The following is a 27,486-nucleotide window of genomic DNA, read 5'->3' on the forward strand; positions in this document are numbered from 1 at the left end:
TGTTTGCCTCTTATTTCTGTCTGTAAAACTACGTAGTAGCTACAGCAAATATATCTGCCACAAAGCAAATGGTAAATTGTGGACTGTTTTTTTGGGTTTTTTTTTAATTAGAATACCATACACTGAAGGAACATCTGACCAAAACTTTCCAAACTTTTTTTCTGAACTTTACAGCTTTGATGCAGGGTTAAAATAAACTAAAAGCCATTTATATCCTTCCAGCATGTCTACAGTACTCATCCCTAAGCCTCTGAAATCTTTAAAGTAAAGAGTTGATGCTTTCAGGAGGTGAATTTGTAGTTAATTTTTGAGGAAGTTATAATAGCAAAGAGAATGCAGTAAAATACCTCTACAAGGATGGACAGGGAACGGATGTGCAGAGAAAGGTCATTGGAAGTACTGAAATGCCTGGGGGTGACTGGTTCTGCTTTTTTCCCAGGGCCTTGCTTATCTTCAATTTGCATGCAGGGGGCTCCTGAGTAGAAGCAAGATGAGGAACTGAATCTAGGGACTCACTGCTGGTGACAGCAGTAGGAAAGAAGCTCACAACTCCTTGCTTATACCTAACTCTTAGGCAGGATGGATTTGGATACTGCTTTCTACAAGGGTACTAACCTTTTGTTTGAAAGATGTAATGAAAAGACCAGCTTTCAGGAAAAATACACTAGTTGAAGCTCCATTTACAATGTAATTTATTAATTCAAAACTCATTGCTTTATTTTGAAGCTGCATATAAACACACTTTATCTCTCCTCCAAATGACTCCAAGTCACTGCACTTGCTTTGTCTCCAGTGCAGTATTGCTTATCCATAGCTTATGAAGCACAAGGGTGGAGAGTGGCAAAGCCAGGTTGTGTATGTCAGTTACAATTCTACGCTGCAAAATTCTACAGAAGTGTATCTTGGTTAAGACCATAATTTCTAAAGTGCTTCCTCATAGTTTGTGGAGTCCTTTTCTTTCAGCCCTTTTAACAGGAAGAAAATCTTTCAGCTGCAGTGGCTCTTATGCTGAAATCCATGTGAAAGGATGCCTACCTCTTCATCTGAGTAGGAAGAGCTAAAGCACTGAGAGCTGGAATTAGTGCATTAGAATCATTAGAATCTCTTGGAGACTGACTGTATTACTGTAGAAAGTGAAACTTATCAGTAATGTTAGCAATTCTAAATATGCAACTGTTAGGATGACAAATTTCCGTAGTCAAAACCAAATCTAAAAAAAAAAAAATTATATTTTGAGAAAGAAGCTGAATTTTAGAAAACCACTTATTTTTAATAATGCTGATATGGACTTGCAACATTTTTTCTTCCCTTTTTTGGGTTGTATTAATTATCACTGCTAATATGCATTGAGCATACTCTTTGCATTAATAAAAGTGTCAGCATTAGTTACAACAGTCTCCAGCCTTTCCTTCATTGTAACAGTTTTTCTCGGTTCATAAAGATCTTGGAAGTAGGCATGGGGACTTCTGACAGCTTTGAAACATTGATTGCTGGAGTCAGAAATGGAGGTGGTGTTAGGTCAAATCTTACATACAGGAGGGAGCTTCTGTGCACAGCATCCAGTTGCAGAAGTGGGGTGCCTTCATGCTCTAGCTTCATACTATATAAAATCATCTCTAGAAATCACTTAATCTGTTTCTCTGCTTTAAAAGATCAACTCAGCTACCTGTAAGTATAAAGAAAGGTTAATGGTATTCTCTGCATAACACTCAAAAATGAAACGTTCTTTTCTTGACTAAATGCATACTGCTAGCTTTTTTATGATGAGTCAAAGTAAGTTCTTATAGGCAGAAATCATGTTAAAAAACATGCGAGGAATGGTTTTTGAGAGAAAGTGTATGTGTTGATATTTTTGTTCATGCAATGAAAGAGGTCCAATAGATTAATAAGGTGGTGATGCATCTATTTCTCATATGAACTTGACACAAGCTTTTTAATTTTCAGTGATCTGTTCTTATTTCTCATTTAAGTTCTGAAAAAGTTAGATAATCAGACCTCCAAAAACTGGTTGATTTCCTGTGTTCTCAAATTTCCTCTAGAAGTCTAACTGGAAACCCCATTCTAGTTCCACAAGGAGCACTTAAGCAAATAAAATGCGTGCTTAACCTGGGCCCATGTAATTATTCAGCAGTCATGCTCCAAATTTGCTGTCTCTCTAGTGCTGTACAACAGCACTTCCAAATCCCACCAAAGGAAGAGACCACTGTTTTTAATGAAGTGAGCTGCTTTTGGCACCGGTGATTTTCATCCATTACTCTCAAAAGAATGCTGTGATTGTTGCTGTAGCACAAAGTTCTAATAGAATGTATTTCCATGTTAAACAAAACCATGTTATTACCAAAGTAATTTTAACATAAAAGCTGCGTAGATTGAATTGCTAGGTCATAGGCTTTATTTTTTCTTTAAGGGAGGGGGTTGGAGACACAGGGATTTGGCTAGAAGTTAGCTATGTAAAAAGAAAAATAAAATGCTTGTCACTGTCTTTTCTCCCGGTTCCAGTAATTGAATCTGTACTGTGCTCTCAGACTGGACAGCATACAGGTGCTGCAGTCTTCTCTGTCTTCAGAGTTAGAGCTATATGCATGCAGTAAGCCAAATGAAAATTATTTTAGTGTTTTTTGTATAATTGTGTCAGTTCAGTTATGGCGAGACTGTTGATAAAGAGAGGAATAAAAAAACCTAAAGCTAATCTGAAGGAGTTATATTTACATCTTTGCAACAATAGTGGATTGAAATTAGAAAAGAAATGTGAAACTTCCTACATAACAGAATTTCTGTGAGTGGAATATCTTGGCAAATGCAGGAACTTCCAAAGTTTTGTACTTTAAGTGTGGCAGTACTTAAAATGAACTGAGCTGGACCCAAAAGCAAATAGGTAGGTAAATGTCCAAGAATTTCCCACTGAAACACTGTTGCTTAAGGAACAGATTTTTTGGTTTTTTTAATACGTGTGAGAAGGGGAGGTTGTAGGGAAGGGGGGGATAGTTTCTATATTGATGCTGGTTTGTAGAGCAGTCCTTTTACCCATGTTGCAGATTGATGTGTGATGTGCCATCTGCTTAGGTGTTTAACATCTGTTTAACTGTTGAGTTAAATTTAGTCTTTGTGCATATATGCTCTTACTTTTTATTTATTCATTAAAAGACCTCTAACAAGTAAGTAAGCTAGCTAAATAAAAGGGAATAAATAACCTTGAAAGCAGCAGAATTGCATTTTTAATGAGGTATGTGGAAGCTTGAAATTAATGACTTAGCTTACTGTTTGATCCCTTTTTTTGGTAGATTAAAGTATTTGTTTAAAACTGTGTGTGTTAACTTGAACATGCAATGACTGCATCCATTTCATATATCCATAGCTGAGAAAATAATAGGTGCTGAAGAACTGTTTCTGTCTACATACTGAATAAGCCCTACTGAGTGTTAAAGGTACTGGGTGAGTGTGAACAGCATGTCTGGGATTCAGCACTCTGTTTAATCCAGAACAGAAGCATAATTGTCAGGGTGGTTTGGGTTTGGTTGGGTTTTCTTTTCAGTTATGTTTTTGGTGTGCTTTGCCATTTTATTGTGAAGGTGAGCTAGGTGAGTTGGGAGGAAATAGAGTGTCAAGCAGAGAACATAGTGAAGGCAACAGAAGGGTGATTTGGAGAAGGGCATCTCTCCCAATCTCTCTCATTCATCTCTCATTAGGAGAGACTTTGAGGGGAGTACTGATTCATTTCTTTAACTGAGCTTTTGGAAAAGATCTGAATACGTGGCCACCGTGCTGGAGTCAAGTGAATGTGTAAGGACTGGAAAGAGAAGTAACAATGACAGCAGAGCTGAAGGGAATGAGGAGAAATTTGTAATTATTCCTTGTTTTGGACAACAATTGCTTGAATACTGAGATTTATTGAGATACCAGAGAAGGCGGACTTGCAAGTGCTGAAGCTGCAGATGAAGGTGGACGTCTTAAAAATGTGTAATTTAGACAGCTGAGTGAGGAAGATAAATACAGGGCACTGACAGTGGTGAAAATCATTAGAAGGAAACCTTTCTGTTGTATTAAAAAAGCACAGCGAATGGGATGAAGAGGACTGAAGCTGGTAAACACCAGAGATAAACAGCCTATGAAACCATACAGATTGTTCAAAAGTTACTTTTAATAAAACATGAAAGGCAAGCAAGTGGTATTTGATTTGTATTGCAGAATTTTGACTAGGAAAGACCACAAACCATAGAGCATAAGAAATGGAGCACATTGCACAGCGTGGCATCTGTTGCCACAGTGGTGGGAGAGAACAAGGCTGGTGTATCCCGTGTATTGTAACCAGGGAACCCAGTCACCACTGTGGGGCCAGAAAGGACAGGAGAGTGAATACTAGGAGATGCTGTGCTCCAAATTCTTTTAAATCTTGGACTTGTCAGGTTTGTCGCCCCTACCATTATTTCTAATCAGGAGGTGGAATAAACGTTTGCAGCTGTGTGTTAAAAGTAACAAAACACTTTATTCAAAGATCTTCATTTGAAAGCAGACATGGCATTGCATTTAACAGATGGGAGCTATTTCTATGAATCTTCAAGTGCTTCCCTGACTGATTCCATTGTATCAGTGTTGAAAAGAGAAATCTACCCAGAGAAATAGTTTGAAGAATTATGCGTGAGTTCTTAAATCCTATCGTGTATTCACTGGCATTAAGTTTTACACTTTCAGGTAGCATTTTGTATGAAGTTCTGTCATGTCTTGAGCATAAGGTAATGATTTGATGTGTGGGTTTTTTCATTTACTTTGCACATGAGTTTTACAGATCCCTCTTTCATTGAATATGAAAAATAAAATTATAAAGGTTATTTTTAATGCCATAAGATGTTTGAAGACAACTTGGGAAAACAGAAATCAAATTAACTTTACAATTATCTAAATTGAGGGAAATTGAGTCATTGGAAGTTCTTCTTTCCCTTAAGAAAATGAAAAGTCAACAAAAATGTTAACCTGAATATAAGACTAACTAATGAGGCATATAGAAATACAAAATTTAGGCAGAATCAAAGGTTAAGGTTAAGGACTGATCAGAGCATAAAGATGCATCTTTCTCACACAGCATTTTCTTCTGAGCAGTGGATTCCAAAGGGCTTAGTGAAATTTCTACTACATTATTGAGTTGTTACCTGCCAATTTGAGTTTATGGATGTTAACTCTTATTTAAAGTCCTCGCAAACTTCATTGTCTAATATTTTTATACAATTACGTAATGGCTTCATAAGCCTTGACTGTCTCACAATTACATGCTTTGTATGGCAGTTTAGACAATAAATATTTATTGAATTATTGTACATATTGGAAAACAGACCTTTCTGTTCTTTGCTGTAAGCCGCGTATTCCACTTCCTCAGTCTTTTGAGCAGTGGTATCTTCAAATAGAGATAAATTTGCGTTCAATGCAAATAAATTCTTCAGAGATGATGTTCTTATGATTTGTCTATATTAAATTTGTGATACATGTTTCTGTTTTAATGCTTTGTTGTAATTTATTATCTTTGCCTTTACTTTGGGAATTAAAAGGGTCTTGGACATTAATAATGTTCATAGATTCATATAATACACTGAGTTGGAAATGACCTATCAGGATCATTGAGTCCAGCTCCTGTCCAGCACAGGACATCTGCAAAAAACATGCCAGCATGAGTGTTGTTCAAGTGCTTCTGGAACTCTGTCAGGCAGGTGCTGTCACTGCAGCCCTGGGGAGCCTGTTCCAGGGCCCAAACACCCTCCTGAAGTGCAACCTCCCCAGACTCAACTTCAGGCCTGAAGGTCCTGTCACCACAGAGATCAGTGTCTGCCCTTCCTCTTTCCTTCCTGAGGAAGTTGTAACTGCAATGAGGTCTGTCCTCACTCTCCTCCAGGCTGAACAGATCAAGTGGCCTCGGCTGCTCATCATTCAGCTCCCCCTCATGGCCCTTCTCCATCCTCATGGCCCTCCTTTGGATGATCTCTAATAGCTGAATGTCTTTCTTATATTGTGATTGAACCTCATTTACTTGTTCCTATACTGTAATGCCAGACTATACACTGACATACTGAGAGACTTGGGGCTGTTCAGCCTGGAAAAGGTTCTGCAGGGACCTTACAGCAGCTTTTCAATACCTGAAGGGGGCTTAGAGAGGAAGGCTGGAGAGGGATTTTTCACAAGGGCGTGTAATGATAAAACAAGAGGAATGGCTTTAAACTGAAAGAAGGAATTCTTAGAATAGATATAAGGAAGAAACTTTTTACTATGAGGGTGGTGAGGCACGGGAGGAACTGGTTGCCCAGAGAAGTTGTGGATGCCCCTGAAAGTGTTCCGTGCCAAGTTGGATGGAGCTTTGAGCAATCTGGTTTAGTGAGAGGTGTCCCTGCCTACTGCAGGGTAGTTGGAACTTGATGTTTAAGGTTCCTGCCAACCCAAACTATTCTATGGTTCTATTAATGTGAGATGCATCATGACTCACCTAAACACTCCTTTAAAGAGGTGAAGCAAACCACAGTTCAACCACATCTAATTAACTATCAAGGGGTTGGACTATGTAAGGAAAATACAAATAACTTCTGTTTTGAACTGTTAATCAATGCAGGCAGGAGACTTAGGGCAAACACCAAAAAAGTGCAGCTGAAATGCAAAGAATGAATTTACTGGATTACCTCGCTGTCTGGAGGATCCTGAAACAAGGCTGGGCAGCAGAGACAGGGTGAGGGCACAGGCACCGTCAGGCTCAGTCCAGTCCTTGTGGGCAGTGGGGCTGCTGCTGTGCCCATTTATCCAGGGCCTGAGCACCCGTAGTTTAGCAGCATGCTGTGATCTCCCTGTGCTTTTTATGGACTCTGCTTTGATCTTTCTCCCAACAGGGAGCTGAAGCATGTCTGGGATAGGGCCTACAAGTCACTGTAAACATCTATGTTATCTCTACACAGAAATTCTACTTCTCCAAACAGATAGAGGATAAACAGCAGTAGATTCAGTATTTGGTTTCCCACACTGTTTATTCTCTAGGCCTTGGCATTCCCAGCTTGAGTGAATCCACCATCTTCCTTGCCATTCTTCACCTTTTAACCCTTTATTCTGAACACAAATGGAACTTACATCACTTTATTCAAGTGTTTCCATATCTGTTTTCACACTGAAACACATAATAAAGCATCTCTGACTTTATTCTTCATAATTCCTTCCACTCTTCTCCCCCCTTCAAGGTCCCCACCAACACTTGGGAACCACACTGAGCAGATCTACTTGTAGATCCATGGGGAAAATTGGTAGTCAGAACACAGGATTTCACTGAAAACATGTTCAGTTTTGAGCTGTGAATTGAAATGAAGCCATTTTTAAAAGGAAAAAATTGTGGAGGCACTCTCCTTGCATAAAGGAGAGGACTGCATTCTCCTCTGGTAACATAGCAGCCATACTTGGCAAGGGCTATGCATTAGCCTTCAGACAAACCGTAGCAGCAGGATGAAAGTATTGCAGGCATTCTGACTTTAATTTTTTTTATTAATTGTGCTATCTAAAAGGGTTTTATCTAATTAAAACCCTCTTCAAGGACAGAAACTCAGTTACTTCTTATGATAAAATATATCAAATATCTATTCATTTTGCAATATAATGTGTATAAAATAACAGTAAACAAAATATAATCCAAAAATATCATCCACTCATATTTTTAATCTTCTGTAAATCCTCATAGTAATGTATATAGAGATACTGTTCATATTTATATGTGCACAGAGAATGGCTGAAACTTGTGCTTTATTCTACTTTATGAAGTTCAGCCTAATCGCGAGATTGTATTATTTCTAAGCTTCTTATTTGTAAATGTGAAGAATTCTTCAGTAATCTGCAATTGATGTTTACTGCCAAATTGCTGATTCAGGAGCCTCATCTCTTCCTCATGGCCTGTACTAGTTCATAATTGCTCTTCAGCTCAGCGAATGCATGCATGGATGTGTGCATCTATTCATGCTCCAGCTGTTTAACTTGTTTGACATGAAGTATGTTGGAAAAACTTTATTGTGGTTCTCTCAGTGGAATAAGAAAATCCTGAGGAGATGCTGATCTTTCAGGTGAGGCTGCTGGGGAAGGGACACAGAACGTTGTACAGGCATGCTTGGTCTTGCTTTCAACATCGGGGCACAGTATGTAGCTGTCTTTCCTCGTCCCTTTCTCTCTGGGCCAGCCAGAGCCATCTGATTAATCTGCTCATGCTTAACTAATTACTGTACTGAGGAGCTGTGTTCAGTGAGATATGATCTTGACCAAATCCATAAATGGATAAACGGCTCCATAGGGAGCCTTGGCAATGGCAGGGTACTTGCCTTTTAATGTGTGGTGCAGAAAACAGTTTAATTCTATGATTAAACCACCTTAGAGTAAGGAATTAAAATACTTTGTAGCACTCAGTACTGCATACACATGCATATCTGTATGTAGACGAAGTAATAGTCTCTTGTCTTTTCATCACTTTTTCTCTTCTTCCCTATCTCCAGTATAATTATTCCTCTAAAATTTTTCATACACTGCTTGGAATAATACAAAGCATTTAAGAAATAATAATAAAAAACAGTATTTTCTGAGATACCTTATTTAGGTCTGTCATAATTTTTTTTATCATGCTCTTATGTCATCCCTTAGGACTAGTGGCTCTTTTGGGTTTCTGAGAAAACAGTGAAGAAAATTACTTTTCTGTAAGCTTAGCAAACATCTAGAGAAGTCTGTTAGCAACCTAATGAAATTACAGAAATCAGCAGAGCAACAGAAACTTCCAATTTCATCAGTATTATGTGCTGAGGTTGACAGCACAAGACAATTTCTGCAGGATATAAATACGTAGCTAAAAGGCATGATTTGTTTTTAAAATAACCAAACCACAAAAATACGAAGCACAAGCTTTAAAACATTGGGGAAATTAACAGATGGGACAAATTCTGTACTTCTTTGTGTCTGGTTTCAGCTGTAATAGAGTTAGTTTTCTTCTTAGTAGCACTTACAGTGCTGTGGTTTGGACTTAGCATGAGAATAATGTTGGTAACACACTGAGGTTTCTCTTGCTCCTCAGTAGTGCCTACCTTAAGGCAAGGACTTTTCATCTTCCCGTGCTCTGCCAGCCAGCAGCTGCACAAGAAGCTGGGAGAGTCTGCTCAGCCAGGATAGCAGACCCAAACTGGCAAATTTTGGGCCATACTATATACCATACCATGAAAATCATACCCAATCCATAATCCAGGGGGAGTTTGTCATAAGTGAGGGGCAGTCATTGCTGGGGGATGGATTTGGACATTGGTGTGTGCTGAGCAATTGTATTGTGCATTGTTTTTCTATCTTGGCTTTTTTCCTTCTCTCTCTTGGATTTTATTCCTCTCTCTCTCTCACCCTCTTCTTTCCATTGTTACTGTTGCTGTAATTGGTTTCATTAGTATTTTTTTTATATCATTGCAGCTATTAAACTGTTCTCATTTTAACCCGTGAGTTTTTTATTTTTTTCCTAATTCTCCTCCCCATTACACCATGGAGAGGCTGGGAAGAGGTACCTGATTGCCATTCAATTACACAAAGTGATGGTAGGCAGTTTAACCTGTAAATATGTTTAAAAAATTGACTTAGCCCACCTGCTTCTTACACTGCTTGAAACCTCAAATTCTGACTGCTTCACGTTGACATGTCTTAGATACTCTAAAAAGGCTTCTATTAATTTAATTTTTAAGTTAACAGTTACACTGTTCCAACTGTATTTGAATAGATAGTACAACAGAAGTTTCAGTTCATGTAGAGACAAAAAAGATATCTAAATAAATTATATAGTAATAATGGAGTTCATTATGAAAGTTGTGGGTTTTTTTAATTTAAAGTATTACATAAAGGAAGAGTTATTTTTTGTACTTTGCTTATTTTGGGAAAATAACTTTAAATATTTGATGTGTTCATAGTGAAGGATAATCAAACTTAGCATCACATACATACATTGAGTCTCTCTGGTGGACTCTTGGTACTTTTGGAGCTTGGTAATTAGACACCAAAATTTATTCTAAGTCAGAAATAAAAATAATTTAAAATATGTGGATGTTATAAGCGTATAAATTCATCTGTGCATAACAAGGAATATGGAAGTTGGGAGTTATCAGAACTCAGAAATACCAGGTGTTAGTATACTTAGGTTTTTATAAATATGTCTAGTTTTCCCCTTTGCTTACCCTTCCTTGCTGTTGTTTTTTTTTGTCTTTGCTGCTTTTCCAAAATATTTCTAAGGAAAGTGTATCAGCATGCATTACATTGATGGGTGTAAATTGCAATTTCATTTTAACTCTGCACCTGTTGGAAATGTACTGCAGAATTGCCTAACACATGTTCCCCTCCTGTCTGTATACTTGCAGCACTCAACTTTTTATTGTTCCACTGTTAAACATTTATGTTTGCTTTTCTCTATTAGTAGTACTTGAAAGAGCCAGCTCCTAACAGTGATCTCTGTGGTCCACCATCAGTTTCCAGCTGGTTTATTCTTCTGCTTAGCCACTCATATATCATTTGAGGAGTATTTTCTCTTTAGCTTAAATACTGTATCGTGTTGAGCTTCTCTTTTTTTTCTTTTCTTTAGTACTGCTTTTTTTCATGTAACTCCCAAAATTACTACTTCTGTTATGCTACGGCCACCTTGTCCTTTCCTATAACAACTGTTTATGTGCAGCCTGAAACAAGGTTATGGTGATTATAGGCTTCAAGAGCTTCCAGCTCATTCTCCTGTCAGGTATATAGATGCTGTTCCTTCATGTTTCCAAGTGGTCAAGTTTGTGGACAAGTGTTCCCATTCTTTGGAAAAGACTTAGACACTACTGCCTCACCAGCAAGTCTTGTGAGAGCTAACCTTATTAGCAGATCAGATGCCTTTGGGGACAGACAGTAATGGATAGCAGTGGTTGCTGACAAGGCTGACTGATGTTGGGATGCTCCTGGGGCTGCACATCCCCCTGGTCCATCCCCAGCAGATCTCTGAGGAAAGACAGAGGTGTGTGCAGAATGCTGATAGGTGTTCTGTTGGAGGAAACAAGTGGTCCCATGGTAGAGTTGCAGTTTCTTTCACAGGCTAATCTAATAGTATTATGTAAATCTCTTTCTGTTGGATTAGTGTAATTTTAAAAAGGGAAGTAGTCAAACAAATAGTAAAAGTTGTGTTTTCAGAGTTGTGTACTGAATATAAAATTTTTAAATAGGAGGAAAATGCCTTCATGTCAGAAACATACCAAGGCATCTTACTACTCTGATGGCAACTTAATGCCTGTTCATTACTCCTATTTCCTGCTCCCATTCAACTTTGGAATGCAGTCTTCAGAAGATGGCATGGAAAATTGCCCCATTCTTGACCTGTTGTGGCAATAACTACTAGAAAATTGGTTCCTTGGGGGTTACTTGACCAACTCTGTGTCCAGCTTAGAACTCTTTCACCAGATTCTTGGAGCAAGAGTTTTACTCCCCAAAGGACAAACTACCTGGGAAGAGTTGGTGCAGATGGCTGGGAGTGGGAAAGAATACAGGGTATCTGCCACCCCTAATCACTGTCATCATCCTTGTGGAAAAAATGAAAGCACTCTTTTGTGTTTTCCCTTTGATTCTAAACCAAATGTCTCTGTATTTAAAACTTTCCTTATTTCATGCTGATGAGTAGTTGTTTTGTGATCCCACTAAGCAAGGACCAATAAAGGTTGACACATAGGGGCTTTATTGGTGCTTCCATCCCCTATCTGCATAAATTTTGCTTATACATATATTTATTGTAAAGGGCAGTGTGTCTTATGATGCAAAAAGAATGCAGAAATGTCATAATTAGGTAATGGGTAAGTACTTGTTCTGAAGTAAGTCTGAAAATTCACTGGATGTGCATGTATGCCAAGTGTCCCACAAAGAGTAGGTTTAAGGTAGTAATTAAGGGCTGGTTAAGGATTACAAGATCACAAAACAAATTACTATTATTAGCAGAAGTATTTGTTCCTACATCAAGCTGTCATCCTGCCTTGCTTCACCTTGTTTCACCTGATTCTGCTATGTGGAAAAAGAATGATGTCAGATACTTTATTAAGTGTGAATTTGTGATTTACTTTGGGGAGAGGGTGCAGGGTGGTTAGTGTAATTTTCTTCTAAAATCACAGTCATTTTTTGACTCCATGCACTTTAAATCAAACGTACAAAAGCAAGAAAACTTAAAAAACTAAAAGACTTTTCTGGCCTTGAAGATGCTGAATGAATGCTGAATCTGAAAATGTAGGATCTTTGGGAAGATATTACTGGATATTCTATGAGTGTTATGTGTGAGAAGCTGATTTATATCAGCTTGTTGCTGCAGTTCTGCAAGGAGAAGCCGTTAAATACCTTTTGATTTACACATCTCCTCTGCTTTTAAAACAGGAGTTTGGAGAGAGTTGTAAAATTGTGTGGCTTAGGGATCACAGGCATGAAACAGCCCCTTTGATTGCAGCTTAAGTGTGATCTGTGTGTGCAGCGTTTAATAACAAGCAGCTAATTGTGCAGTTGTGTGCTGAATAAATAACAGCAACAATAAGGAGGTTATTTGGTGTATAACTGGCACTTACTCAAGATACCTGTTAGTTGATAAACTTCTTACAGTCTTGAGCAGCGTCAAAAGATTTTTTTGGAGCTTCAGCTCATGTTAAACTGTGGATGAGACCATTCTTTAAAGTCATGTGTTTTAAACAATGTATTGGACTTCTGGTAAAGGTTTTATATAGAAAAGTGATAGATCAGGGCATCCTTCCAACAGGTTGTTGTGGACAGAGAAAATAGTGAACAACTGAAAAAATAAATGGCATATTTCAGGAGAGAGGAGATCTACTTGTCTTATGTAGCCCCTTTTGTTCCAGGATGTCAACCTCATGCTGTAACGTCATAGTTGACCCATTGCCAAAATAAGATTAAACAGTCTTAGCCTTAAAGACGTTGGAAGCATGAAGTGGCTTTGGGGAATGATGTAATTAAAATATGCATAATACTATGTAAAAATCATCATGTCAGTAAAACACAGACAACTCTTAATCCCCACCAACTTTTATAATTAAATCTTCTTGGATATCAGAATATATTGTGTGTCTGTGTAGTTCAGATTTATGTTTTTCCTTTTTTACTCCAGAGCTGATGTTAGATGTAATTTTGGTTTTAATATTATATTTTGGGGGTTATTGTTTCTGTGCTTGTTTAATTTACATTGTAGGGATTGCGGAGGGGTTGGGGTGAGGGTGGGTACAGGCAAGGGTTGTTTCTTTTTTTTTGTTTGTTTTGTTGATTTTCCATAGTGAAGCAGTAGCTTTTGCTGACTTAGAGGCTGCACATCGATAAGAGAGCTGTTAGCCATGCAGCATTCAAGCCTGTGGATGAATCATAAGCAGAAATATTTTTCTTCCTCTATCAGGCATTTTAGACTTCTAGCCTGAAAGCCAGCCGGGTGGTCAAAAGACAAACAGCAGTTTTTGACTTCCTTGTGATCCATGAGCTTAAGTAGCTGTTTGGAGTTGTGATGATGTCTACATTTGTCTACTACTCCACTTTGTTGTTTCTCTGAAGCTGTGAATTTTCTGCAAAACTTATGCTTTTTAAATAAAGCTTTTTATCTCTGTGGAGATGTGCATGCTGTGGGGGAGAGTGTGAGACAATCGCTTGCTTTTCTCACTGGAAGCAAGAGCCAGAACGGCTGTGTTTTCAATTCAGCAGTGCAAATACCTCTACTCTGGCAGTGCAAAATTACTCAGACCTTGGAGATCAAGCTCAGTTTTTGTGAAATTGGACTGAACCAGGCAGAGAAAGCTAATGACCTTAGGACACTTAGATCTCTGCTGTTCAGTTGGATGATGCAGATGTTCCAGAGGTCTGTGCTTTCTCTTTCAGTCGCCTATGAAAGTCTTACATGTCAAAGAGTATCTCTGAAAACACTGGCAGGCCAAGTATGGGCAAGTGAAGCAGGTCTTCCAGCCTGTATGTGATGGAGAAGAGAATATGGTGTGGTCTGAAGCACTGCTCTGTCCACTGCACTTTGTAATAATAATGTGGGGGTCCCTGTATGGAAATCTGATCCTTGAAAACTTTCTGCAGAATTGGAGGCAGGTGGAATTTAAGGCAAAGTCATTTTTCATGCAATATAACATCTTCTCACAAGTTCATTAATTTGTTTCATTAAACAATGAAAAATGTGACTTGAATGGTGATCATAATACTGAAACAAATCTAAACCTCAACTTAAGACTGTTTAGGTTTTAGGCTTCTCTCAAAGTTTACTTCTCTCACTACCCATGGCTGCATTCAAAGATTTCCCAGATGGTGATGGCTACTCTAGAGTGTCTTTCACATGAGAGGTTCTGTCTTTGCCCTGCCCTTCCACGAGTGACAGCTGCATGTCCCAGTCTAAGACAGTGTGTCACTCCAGGTACTGTGTGGGATCAGCATAGTAATGGTGGCATGAAATGTGTAGCTCTGAGTGCTATGTGGCTGTTCAAGTAGTCAAACCTATTAGGGCTAGCTCTGATTTGATTGCTGTTATAAATCTGCTTTAGACAACAGATCTTCTTCAGTTAACAGAGTAAGCTAACTTCAAAAAATGTTCTCCTTGGTATCATTCTGTAATTCTATGATTCCTTCATATGGTGAAAAAAGCAGGAACAGAATTTCCTGAGAATTCTCAACAAGAGATTAGGGAAACTTAAAAGAAAAACAGTTCTAGAAATCCTGTTCTTTCTTTAAATCAACATTAGGCTCCTGGAGATTTCTTATCTAGGTCAGTGTGTACATCTAGCAACAGCAGCCTTGTACATCAGTGATGGTGAGCTGGTTTCAGCAGCTTCCTGGAGTTTCTTCTGGTTTGTAATACAAACACAGGTTTTGTTTCTCAGTGCTTCAGTACTTTTCTCATCTTCAAACTTGTATTTAACAAGATGAGTTATTCTTGATGCTACTGTATTTAGTCAGGGCTTTAAAAATCCAAAGCAGTGTCATGAAACCGAGGTTCATTTTAAAAACTTTTTAAAAAACAAACTTGAGGATAGAATATCTATAGAATAAAGTGAATATTGCCAAATCGTGTAGATTGTAAGAAACTACAAATTGTCCCAGCTGCAGAACAAAGAAAAAATACTCAACAAGCCTATGGTAGGAGAAAGCCAGAAACCATTACTTTTGCCCAGTAATGCCCAGTGCACATATTTGTCAAAAATCCAGTAGTCCTCACTGATAAGGTGTTACCTTTTTCTTACTGATGAGCTGAAATGTGTACATTTGTGTGATGCAAAAGGTGTGTCTTAAATTACTTTTCCTGCCTCTTCTAGGTTTTCTTCAAGTTTTATTGTAGATGGCATAAGAAGCAGCTATATACTTAGGTCAAGCAGAGTTAAAACTCATTTCCCCCACCACAGTAAACGGGCTGCTCTTAACTCTGAATTGTCTTGAACTAAACTCTCATCATCTCTCTGTTTTTCAGTGGGCAGTTTGCCGTAGTGAAAAAATGCCGCGAGAAAAGTACCGGCCAGCAGTTTGCAGCGAAATTCATCAAGAAGAGGAGAACGAAATCCAGCCGTCGTGGAGTGAGCCGGGAAGATATCGAGCGAGAAGTTGGCATACTGAAAGAGATTCGGCATCCCAATGTGATTACTCTCCATGATGTCTATGAGAACAAAACAGATGTCATTCTTATTCTGGAGCTGTAAGTAACTCTAGAGACCCACGGACAAGTAGGAGAATATTTGTTTCTTTGGTTTTTAAAAACAGACACTTTGAGAATTGCAGTGATTTTATGGAAGTTCCTTATCACCCCAAAAGAAAAGAAAATAGGCAATAGCCTTAGAAGTCTTCATTTTTTAGTCAGTGTTATAGTTTACTGATTTCTACACACATTTTTCGCTCAGAATGCACTATAAAGTTTAAAAAAAAATCAGCATATTTAGAATTTCTTTTTTCCTGCTTTTTACTTTAATCACTGATGATGTTATGGATCCAAAATAATAGCCTGGAACTAAATATGCTGATTTGAAGTTCAGAGCACAGGAAAATAGAGATTGTGAGTGGAGATTTAGTTTAACAAATTTCACTGTGTTTTGTGTTGCTGTAAAGTGGCCTCAGTGAATGCTTTTTCTCATTATCTAACCCACATAAAACAGAACAGAATTTTCTCAGTTCTCTCTTGTTGAAATGAGAACTGAACTTCCACACTGTTTCATACTGATTTAGTTCCCAGTTTTTCATCCAATGTCATTGCTAATAGATTTAGCTAAATATGTCAGCAGAAACTACTTCTCCATTTTTTGAAGTCTGGCTTCTGGCTCCTCAAAGACTGCAGTTGTAGGAGTTAAGCATTAGTCACCTGTTAAGAGCTGGTCATTTTGTCAGTGGTGCTGCTGGAATGTGCATATCTTTAAAGAGATGGCATACTTTTTTATTGCCATACCTGCTGTTAACCATACTGTACAGTAAGAAATTCATGCATGCAGAAGACTTGGTACAAGAGCCTTGGGCAGCACTTGTGTCTTTTTGTGGGCTGTTCATGTGGTTTTTCTTATGCAGGTTTTGTCTTCCTGTTTACTAGCTTTGATAAATGATATTTCTACTTTGTAAAGGTACTTCAGTGTTGCATGGTTTCAGTAACATGTACATTTACAGTATAGATTGAAAAAGAAAACTGGGAAGTAGCTTTTGGAGTTCCATTTCTTTCTATGGTCTATATATGCATGATACTAATTTGTAATGTTTATGCAAACATATTTTTGTGCTTCTAGTCCAGCATGTGTTATTTTATTGTATTAGTTGTAGTCTAGCTTGGTTTTTAGTTCCAGTTGTATACACTTTCATCAGTTTGCCAAATGTGCATAATTTAGGCAAGTATTTTTTTCCAGACTAAATTCTTATCCAGTATAAAGTAAAAGTTCCTATATTCCTACTATTTCTGGGTTTTATTCAGAATTCTTTGAAGTGTGATGTGAGTACGCAGCAAAATTAGTGTGATGCTTCTTCCTCTCCCTACTTGATACTAACTCTCATGTTCTCTTGCTCTACAACCTTACTGTCAGAGTATTGCTGCTTCTGCAGCTCCTTCTGCTCTGAAGTCTGTCTGGATGAAATCAGGCCAGTGTCTGTACTTGAAAGCTGTGAGGGAGACTTGGTAATCATGGCAGTGGTGGGAGGAATGGGACTACTCCACCACCCCCACTTGGCGCATGGAGTGGGAGTGCTTTTGGCAGCAAGGCTGCTGTGTGTGTGTCAGCGTGTAACCACCACTGTCCATTGAGCAGAAGAATGACAATCTGCATAGTTCATAAGCTTGATGTCATGAAGCTCAGCAAATTATTTGTATTGCAGTTTAGGTAATTGTTTTGCGAAGTGAGCAATCCCTATATAGTTTCAATCTGAGACATTTTTTTCCACTTTTCCAAACTGCTTTGTGAGTCTTTCAATTGAAGAAGCGCTATTTTGGATATCACAAAGGTAATGCATTTATTTATTTAGACAGTCAAAGAGGAAAAGATGATGTTAGCAATCCCTTTGTAAACTTGAATATGCTAACTGCTAGAAAGTTTTGTAGTTCTTAAAATCACTGTGATGTTACATAAAGCTATTGAATAGACAGGATTGCCATTTTAATCGCATGCTTAGACATTAAATATGTAATCCTTTTTCTCTAACGTTCTAATATTCACATTTTGCCTAGGGACCTACCCTCTTGACAGTCTTTGTTCTTACAGAGCAGTTTCATATGAACAGAAATAAAGCTGAAATCTCATTAAATAACCTGTTTCTCTATCTTCAGAATCTACTCTAAGTGTCCATTTTCCATTTTGATTAAAACATAGTATATTTCCTGGCACTTGTTCTGTTCTGACTACAATTATGAGGCAGCACACCACACAGAAACACAATTTTGTATAATTGAGCAACCACAGCTGCCCTTTGTTGCCATATGTCAACATGCACAGTCCCAGGGCAACAGGGTCTATGGCCTGTTCACCATTGATTTTTATTTTCTGATTCAGCAAGAGGTTTGCTATATTGCATACAGCCTCCTAAACATTTTTCTGCCTTACTAATTGGCAGTTTCTCAGAGGTGAGCAATTGACAGAACAAGGGGGGAAGGGCATCACATTGAAAGACTGTGTACTCAGATTGGATATTAGGAAGAAATTCTTAACTGTGAGGGTGGTGAGGCACTGGAACAGGTTGCCTGGAGAAGTTCTGGATCTCCATTCCTGGAAGAGCTCAAAGCCAGGTTGGATGGGGCTCTGAGCAACCTGGTCTAGTGGGAGGTGACCCGGCCCATGGCAGGGGAGTTGGAGCTTGATGATCTTTAAGGACCCTTTCAACACAAACCATTCTCTGATTCTATTCAATGTCATGATTTATATGCAGGCATATGAGGGCAGTTAGTTAATTATTGCAGTGGCCAAGTAGGTCATCACAGCACTGAATACAAAACAGAGCTACTTTATCCACATAGGTGTTTGGAAGTTTTTCTTTTAATTACCTTATATCAGGAAACTGATTTACAAAAAACCCCCCAAGTTTTATAAAACATTTAATTTATGAAACCTTTAAAACCAAGTCTTTCCTTAAAAGATTCAGCAGCTAGGGACAAGCATGAAATATCCTTGAAGAAGCTTGCTTTATTGCAGTCTTTTGGTATATTTGGAACATTCAAACATTTTCATAACTCTAGGTCTTAGTGACAAACGTGTCCTTTCCTGACTTGGAATTGACCTTTTAAGTTCCCACTCTGTGGATTCTTTCATCATCTTGAAAGGAATGTTATACATATTACACACAAACTGGAAACCACTGTCTTTTCCTCATCTAACTTAAAACCTTAATAGTTTTCTTTTCTTTTTTTTTTTTTGCTCTTATCACACAAATAATTGAATTAGTCTGAATTTCTATCCAGCTGCAGCTATTAGACTCTGTTATATGCTAGCTGTACTAAGCTATTTCTAGTGAGCTCTGCTGAAGCCATCATTTTTTCAGACTTCACAGACTAGAAAACACAGATGTCTCTGCAGTGATAATTATTTTCTTTCCTCAAGCATGTTTTGCACCTCCTTGGTTCCCCTTTTCCTGCCCTTGGATGCATAATTTCTCTCTTCCATATTATTTTCTCTTCCACTTTATTATGCCTTTATTTAGACTGCAGATGTAAAATAAACTCTATTTGTGATTCTTTGTGTAGCTTTGGTTATAGTTTCTTGCTGCAACACAAAAAATAAATATTTTCATCTTGCATTTACAGTAATTCCTTAAAATTCACAAAAGCAATGCAGGTGGTCTGTTTTTTAAAAATGGCTTGATAGCAATACCTGACTCCTTTTACTTGGTAGCTGTGGAGTTAGGTATTCATACTTTTCTCTGCAAAAAACATAACTTCATTTCTGAATTTGAAATCTTAATTTAAGATGGTTATCTCTTGTAACATGGTTCTGAGTGACAATTATGTGTTTTATAATTTTTTTTTAAATAGAAAGCTTTGAAAGTATTAGAAGCATTTGTGCATTAAATACTAGAATTTATGCTTCATTTGAAAGCATAAACTTTATTTTAGACTTAGTCCTGTGCCTCACACTGTCTCTGACTTTCTACTTTGGTGGTAGCTTCATACTGTTAATCAAAACACAACAGAGCAAGAAGAGAATGATAGATTCTTGTGCAAAAAATTATGACAACTTCATTAATTGATCATTGAAGAGCAAATAAGAACAGGTAACTCTGAACTCTTTAAATTCCTCTTCTATCTTATTAGGGCTTTAGTTTAACTTTCTACATTTATGCTCAGAAAGAGAGTTAAAGCCTGTCTTCCAGAGAAGCTTGAAGTCTTCACAGGGCTTCCTTAATTTTTAGTTGTCTTTTTGTAGAAATACCTCTGAGATTTTTGTAAATTTTACAAAGTAAAATTTTACATGTAATATGAAAGTTATTATCAAGCGGCTTTTCACTAAAATCTGAGAGGATTAAATATTTGGTACTTTTGGCATGTAGCAGGCAGTTAGCAAACTCTGTGACACTAATTTGTAGATCTTGTTCCACTTTTGGATTTCAAAATCCTAAATTCCAGGCCCACAGATAGATGCACAGAGAATATTTAGACAGGTTAGAACAGAGGCTTGACAGGGCTGACAGGACAGGCTCGAGAGCTGGTGTGACTCTGCCACACAGAGAGCAGGTCTCAAAGAGAGAATTGGTTTCTGTGTGGTGCAGTGTCTGAGCAAAATCATTGCCCCCCTTGTTTGCTAAACCTGAATGCTCCTCATACATTAAATTTGAATGTTGTAGAGGAGATCAAAATACCAAGGCACTCTGGTGGGCCACGGTAACCACCTGCTGTATGCAGACTCCAGGAACTTCAGGAACTTCAGTGATGAGAACCTAAATACCAGTGGTGTTTGAGTACAGAAAAGATTCACAGGAGTGCTCATGCCCCCTCCCACCCAACCCCCCTTAGTGGGACTTAACTGCTTAAATTATAGTCCAGATTTTGGTGTGTGTTCTGGTGCTATTGAGGCCAATGCTTCTTGTTCAGTATAATTGAAGAATCTAGGCACACTAAAGAGAGGATTTAATGACAGTTGATGTCTCTAATAGAAGCTGGACAAATGAAAATGAAAAGGTGTGGTGATGCTGGAACACGTCTTCATTTTTCTGGTAGCTATATAAAGAAAAATTGAACTGCAATGTTGTTCAGCCAGTAGGTAATTTAATGAGCTAGCAGCTCTGTTCTGCTTTTTCAAAATGTTTGGTACACTTTGTACTCCTGAGGAGTGGGTTGGTAACTGCACGATTCATAAAGGCAGTGAAATTAAGTGGATGCAAACCCCCTTATTCTTACATGAAACAGAAGTAATAATATGAGTCTAGTCTTAGGCTGACAACTACATGACTGGATGCCATATAAGACACATTTGACCACAGAATCCCTAGGGAAAACATCTCTTTTACAAGTTGACAGAATAAGTGTTTGGACTAGAGAAGGATTCAGGTAATTTATCAAATCGCATCTGTTTTAAAACTGGAACAAATTGATGGCATGCTTCTTTAACTTAGTTTATGTTGTTTTTAAATCTAAGCAAGACAAATGTTTCTTCAAGGGGTTTGGGCCTAGATTTTAGGATTCATTTGTAGATTTTAAAATTCATTAGAAATCCTTAGATAATCATTAATTATCATTTAGGTGCAATTGCATAATAAGCAGTGTGATCATAGCATATGACTGAGTCATTATGAGGTGACCATGCTGACTTTGAAGGTTAATTGATTCTAAGTTCCCTGAGTAGGTTCCCATAATGACTTCCTCTGAGATCTGGCGATAGTTCTGTTTCATAGTTAAGAAAGCCTGGCAACTTGCAAAAGCACTATACAGAAATCCTTTTTCCATGGGCGTGATGTATTTTATTTCCCAGAGGGAGGTGTGTGGGTTGCAATCACATCTGTCAACCTTCCTTTGGGGAGGCTGGGAAATGCTTTTACCACTATTGCGTTTTGTAAGAAAGAACACAGTCAGCTGAAAGCTTTAATTTACTTCTCTCATTTCAAAAAAGCTGCCTAGAAGTATCAGTGAAATAACACGTACCAGCTTTGCTCTTAGTGAAGATGTTTATGCAAAATACTTCTAAAAACATGTGCTCTGCTACTTTCAAACAATATAAAAAGTTGTGTTATAATGATGAAATATATTTCTCAGCCCTTATGACTTTTTGTGTTATAACATGGTCAATAATGCATTAGAATTAGGTGGAATTAAGATGTGACTGCCACAAAGCACAAACTCTTATTTTATTGAGCATGATATTTGAACTGTATATTATGAAGCAAAACTATTACTAAATTTAAATGTAAACAGAAAGGTTTTATACAGGAGCGTTAACAAATTAAAGCTTTAGAGGAAAACAGTATGTGAAGGAGAACATGAAGGCTTTGCAGCCTTAAGGGATTTAGTTGTGACTTGACTTGTAATCAAGTTTCTCTGTTAATAGGTTGCTTTCCATCCTTTACATACTGGCATTTTAGCATTTAGAGTTGTCTTAGGGCATGGAAGAACTGATCAGGAAGCTGTCTGGTAATTCCTTCCAGCAAACTGAGAAATTGTGCAGAGAGAAGCTCTGTGCTTCTTGGGGGTACCAGGTAGACATACTCCAAAGTCCTCTACAGGAAGATGCACTTGTGCTTGGTGAACCCTTCAGGAAGCATCTTTACCCAGTGGGTGGCTGGAGGCAGCAGTCTTTTAGAAGTTGGTTGTGTGGGCCCCTCTGTAGAGGCCCAAAGGCAGTCTGGGAGCCAGTTTGTGTGGCTTGGGAAACCCACGCAATGGTCTGGTTTCAGTCAGATTTCAGCAGAGTGTTTGTGCATCAGCATCCCCAAATATAGTTTAGAAACAAGGGCCCATTGTAATCGAGGTGGAAACAGTGTACTTCTTGGTAGAAGATGATGTTCATGAAGAGCAGTCAAAGGGGCTGATGTATGAAATTGCCTCTGCCTTCTTCTTTCGATTAACACTGGTTCTGAGTGTGAGATGGGATATCCACATTGGTGGAATAGGACTCTCTCCTTGCCTTCTTGCTCTGCTTTGAAGGTGACTCTGGTATACAAAAACATGTCGTGTTTATTTATTGTGGGACTCTGCTACACTAGCTGAGGCACAGGACTAGACTCAACAACCCAACAGCATTTTAGGAGGCTTGTGAAGGCTTACACAGCCAGTGTCTTTACTGGCTTTTTCTAAGCTATTTCTTCATCTGTCATATCTGGAAATCTAGTCAAGACCATTTATTCTACACATACAATCCAATTACAAAATCTGTGAAACCCGGCTCTGCTGATAAATCTGAGGACATTGTATTTCAGTCAATTAACTGTGGAAATCAAACTTGTAAAGTATGTTGAGTGTAGACCTGTATTAACCGTCCATGACTCACTCGAAGATTGCCCTGCAGCAATACCATGGGTTTTGTATGCCCATGGCAGTACAGCTTAACATCAGATATTCTTGAGTCAGCAAAAGGGCAAGGAATAAGCAGTCTCTTGACAAGCATGAAGAGGAAGATGAAAAATGCAACCTCCATGGGGACATGGGTCACTGCCTTACACGTGTGAGAAGGGCCTCCCTTGGTGGTTGCCTGGTGCAGAGGGACCTTTCTGGGAAGCAAGGCATTTCTCAGCTTCCAGGTAAAGCTCCTTATGTATGCTAGTATAACCTTTTACTATAAAAACCCCTCTCTCTCATGGTTTATGTCTCTACCATAAGTAGGCAGCAGGAGCAGCTAGATGGGCACTGTGCTTGCCAGCTATGGCAGCACCCCAGGGAAGAACACGGTTTCCAGGGCTCGCCCCCACAGCTGAGGAGTTACCAGCAGGAGAATTCACAGCGGCCCCCTCTCTGAGGTGAGCCCACGCAGGATCTCCTCCTAGACATCGAGAGTGAGATGTGTAACATGAGGGGGCACACCAGAGTCCCACAGACCAGAGGTACAGCTGCTTCTGGAACAGCACTTTGAGTGCATTACAGCTCGTCCCTCCTCACTCGCCTACTCATTCAGCAAGGGCTGCCAAGTCACTTAGGGTAACAGTACTTAAGCATCAAAGAAGCACGCAACAGATGGAAAAATCTGTTAAAAAAGAAAAAAAAATTCAAGCCTTTTACCTTCTCTGACCCTCAGCTTTGAGATTTGCAAGCACTAGGTATATCACCTGTGAAACACAGATAATGTTTTATTGCACACAATTATGAGGCTTATGGTGTGTCATTAAAGAAAGGTCACTACAATTAATCAGTAGTAAAGACAGAATAATAGTACTTAGCAGTACAGAATCAGAATAATTGCAGATAAGAAGAAACTGAAGAGGCTCTTTCCATTTTACACAAATGCAGATTATCTCTAACAGTTGCAAACTTTAGGAATTAAATAATTTTGGGGGGGTCTATAAGGAATGTGTATAATGAGTGGTAATCATAGATGACTATTAAGTTTCACAGACTGCATGTCTTCAAAATGCCAAGAGGAGTTACCAGCAAGCTTTGTCAGCCATGAAGCATAACACCGGCTGTGTGACACTGTCACAGCCTGTTGTTTTAGACTGCAAGGTGGACAGCACAGTGCTTGGAGAGGCCATTGCTGCAAATGCCTGCCTGAGTACTTCTCTTGTGATTTGTGATGGCAGATGAATGGTTTAAGCACCAACCGGAGTTTTGCTGTTTAGCAGGGTTTCCAGCTGCTTGAAAAATGAGACCAGATGCAGTCTTTTGGTGCAGTCTTATAAGCTCTTCCTCAGCGGAGGATCCATCTTCTCTGGTTCCCCAGACTGTGATAGCTAGCCCAGTGCCAAACCACGAGTGCTTACATTTGATGGGTTTTGCTGTGGCTGCTGCCACAGTGAGTCTGCCTGCTCCATGTGGAAAGGCTGTGCTCCAGTGTACAGCCACTCAAAACTGCAGCCAACATCCACTTGTAAACGTGTGGAAGCAAGCTTCACGTGATGCTAAGGCCTTTAGCCCAATAATTGGAAATGAATGTCGCCGTTCAGTGCAGTGCTACAGAGACACAGACATTAGCCTGAATATATTTTCTTTTTTTTTTTTTTAGTCAGAAGCAAGCAATGAGAGAATATGCATGTGTGTCAATTTTGAAGACACTTCGGACCAGTCTGTAAAATAACAAGCTGTATTTAATCATTAGGAATTCCATTTTAATGTCTCTACACCAAAAAAAAAAAAAATCATTAAAATGACCTCTCATCCTTACAGTCTGTAATTCTTATATTTTAATGGCACTTTGTTTCAATAATTGCTTTCATGCAGAAAATATTACAACAAAAATAATACCCAAAACAATACACTCATTATTGTCTAGGCAGCTCAATGAAAGCTCCAAGAACTCATTAAAATACACTTTTCATGCAATTTGCATGCAAAATGCAGATTAAGTCCCTGAAAAAGTAGACATAATAAAGAAGTCAAATGTATTTCAAGAAATCTGCCCAAACTATTTACCTATTGTTATATGTTAATCACCACCTCATGCTTCATAATCAGAGCTTTAAATCATGAACAGATTTTCTTTTGCTGCAGAAAAGCAATAAAAATTAGGGTGCACTTTCTGAATTTATGTTAGTATTACAATGAAGAACACAGGAGGTATTATAACCATTTTTGCAATCTCTAAGACTTTTCTAAGCAGTACCCATGCTTTCACAGATGGGAAAAGTAGTTTGCCACAGTGGGCAATCATGTGTCCTTCAGCTGAAAGATGTCTGTTATTTGGGAATAGCTGCAGCTCTATCACTTCAGTACCTCTTCATGCTGTTGACTGGGTTAAGAGCTGCTTGACTGAGCTGAGAAGAGGATCATCTTCTCTTTATTCCTCTTTCTTTCTCAAATGCAAAAATCCAGATGTGCTTATGTACTCTGTCTTACCTCTTTTCTTTCTTCTGTGGGGCTGGAACACTTGCTGGAAACAGTCTTAAGGACATTTCATTGTAGAAAAGGTTTCATCGTGTTAGAGTACAAATACAATATAGGTGCTGCATGTAATACAGTATTTCAAAAACATAATCTATTTTCAAAAGGTGGATGCTGTACGGAGTTTAGAAACCGAATACTAGTACATCTGCCAATAATTTCAAAATAAGATTTAAAATTTCTATTTTTCAATGAGGGTTTAGAAATCTAGTGTTTTACTGATATGAGCCAATTAATGTTTTATTTTCTAGACTATGTCATGTCCCATTGTGTCAGTATGCTTTGAGTCTTGTTACTTCCTATTTAATTATATTCTTTTAAGTGTGCATACAGAGGCTTTTACTTCATTTAAATTTAACTACTGTTAACTGTGTTTGTTTGGGTTTTCTAAACTGTTTTTTGTCTGAAAGTAAGACTCTTTTTACTGTATTTTTTCCAGGGGAAGGGAGGGAGTTACTAAGTCTTTTGGGTATTGAATTAAATAATTTTCATCATTTTTTTCTGATATTTGAAACACTTAAAGCATCTGGATCCTTTTCATGGCTTTTCAAGGTTTAAGGACAGCTATACTAAAAGGAGCCCACTGGTTAAAGCAAGCTTGTCAGTAACTCTGCTTCTGCTCTCCAAGTGTTGCAGGTGGCGAGCTCTTCGACTTCTTAGCTGAAAAAGAATCTCTCACGGAGGAGGAAGCCACAGAATTTCTCAAACAGATACTTAATGGTGTTCAGTATCTCCACTCTCTGCAAATTGCCCACTTTGATCTTAAGGTGTGTTGAACAGATAAAAACTTAAACTGTAATCAACATCCATTGAAGTCTTTTGTAATTCTAGCCACAAATCAGTCATCATGAAGATCTTGGCCACAGTTTTGTTTTGCTAGCTTATGTAGACAGGGGAAAGCTCAGCCATTGGAAAGAAGTTACTGAACTGTGAATAGTTCCTGTCTGGGAAATGTTTCTTCAGGGGAAATGGCACCTTCTGACAGAATTAAACCATTCTGAGAAAACAAACCTGAAATAAAAATGAGGACTCTTGATTTTTTTTTTTTAAATGTGAATGGGATCCGGGTGAAAGATTCTGACCTAGATGCCTTTGTCAACGGTGGGTTTTTTTAGGTACTTAATTGAAACTGCACTGAGTTAAGTACAAGGCTTTTTGTGGAGCAGGCAGCATATTTCCACTTCTGTCTTTTTCCCTTTTTGTGACTTTTTTGTTTGTTTTCAGAAAAATTGTTAATTGCATCCTTTTGATAACAAAAGCAGAGCTTTTTTTATATAAATTCAGCAACTGCTTTTCAATGTTTCAATTTTAGCACATTTTCCCCCACATATTTTATTTTTCAAAGGTACACAACTAAACGTTCCCTGGTCTCCTGAAGGGGGCAGCTATGTCTGTAAGAGAAAAAGGAGGCAAGATTATTTCATTACAATTGAAATGTAGTTCTGAAAGGGGATATGAGGTAGGGAAGGGAAGGGAATGGATTTCAGTGTAAGCATACCTTTCCCAGTTTTATCCTCATCACCTCAGTAATATATTTGGTCTTTGTATGACAGTCAGCAAGAGAAAAGAATTGTAAAGCTAGAAAGGAATGTATTTCTTAGAAATGTGAATTTTTGCCAATGTGTTTGTAATTGAACAAGTCATCCTTGGATACCCAAAAATGTGTGCATTAAAGTAGGCAGCAATGCCTAGACCAATAAAAGTATGCAATAGAAATGCAGGGTGGAAATAAAAGAAAATTACATTTGCACATATCAGGTCCTGTGATTGGGAAAAAAGGTAAAAGAAGGGTGACAATGAAGAGCTGTCCTTAATGACTCCAGAAGCCCTTAACACTCTGAACAGGATGGATGTAGCTACAAGACCTCTTCAGAGCACTCCAGCTTATGGACATAACAGGACATGGAGACTAAGTAGCTGGTTCTGTATGCTCATTAAAGTGATGCAGTGTAGAAACAGCCCCCTTTGCTGATAATCCTGGCATTTCGTCTTCCTTGATCTGGCTTTGCAGATCTTTGGTG

The 27,486-nt window shown here is 38.3% G+C and overlaps 1 protein-coding gene across 4 annotated transcripts in view; it reads left to right on the forward strand.

The window, feature by feature from the left end:
* DAPK1 (death associated protein kinase 1) overlaps window positions 1-27,486 on the forward strand; it is an 86,932-nt gene that overhangs the window by 26,415 nt on the left and 33,031 nt on the right. For all 4 annotated transcript variants that reach the window (XM_064405603.1, XM_064405601.1, XM_064405604.1 and 1 more), the window contains 2 exons: window positions 15,467-15,688; window positions 26,094-26,232. In XM_064405603.1, coding sequence (XP_064261673.1) covers window positions 15,467-15,688; window positions 26,094-26,232 — 361 coding nt within the window. The remainder of the gene's footprint in view (window positions 1-15,466; window positions 15,689-26,093; window positions 26,233-27,486) is intronic.

The sequence above is a fragment of the Passer domesticus genome, chromosome Z (assembly GCF_036417665.1).
Source record: "Passer domesticus isolate bPasDom1 chromosome Z, bPasDom1.hap1, whole genome shotgun sequence".
NCBI lineage: Eukaryota > Metazoa > Chordata > Aves > Passeriformes > Passeridae > Passer > Passer domesticus.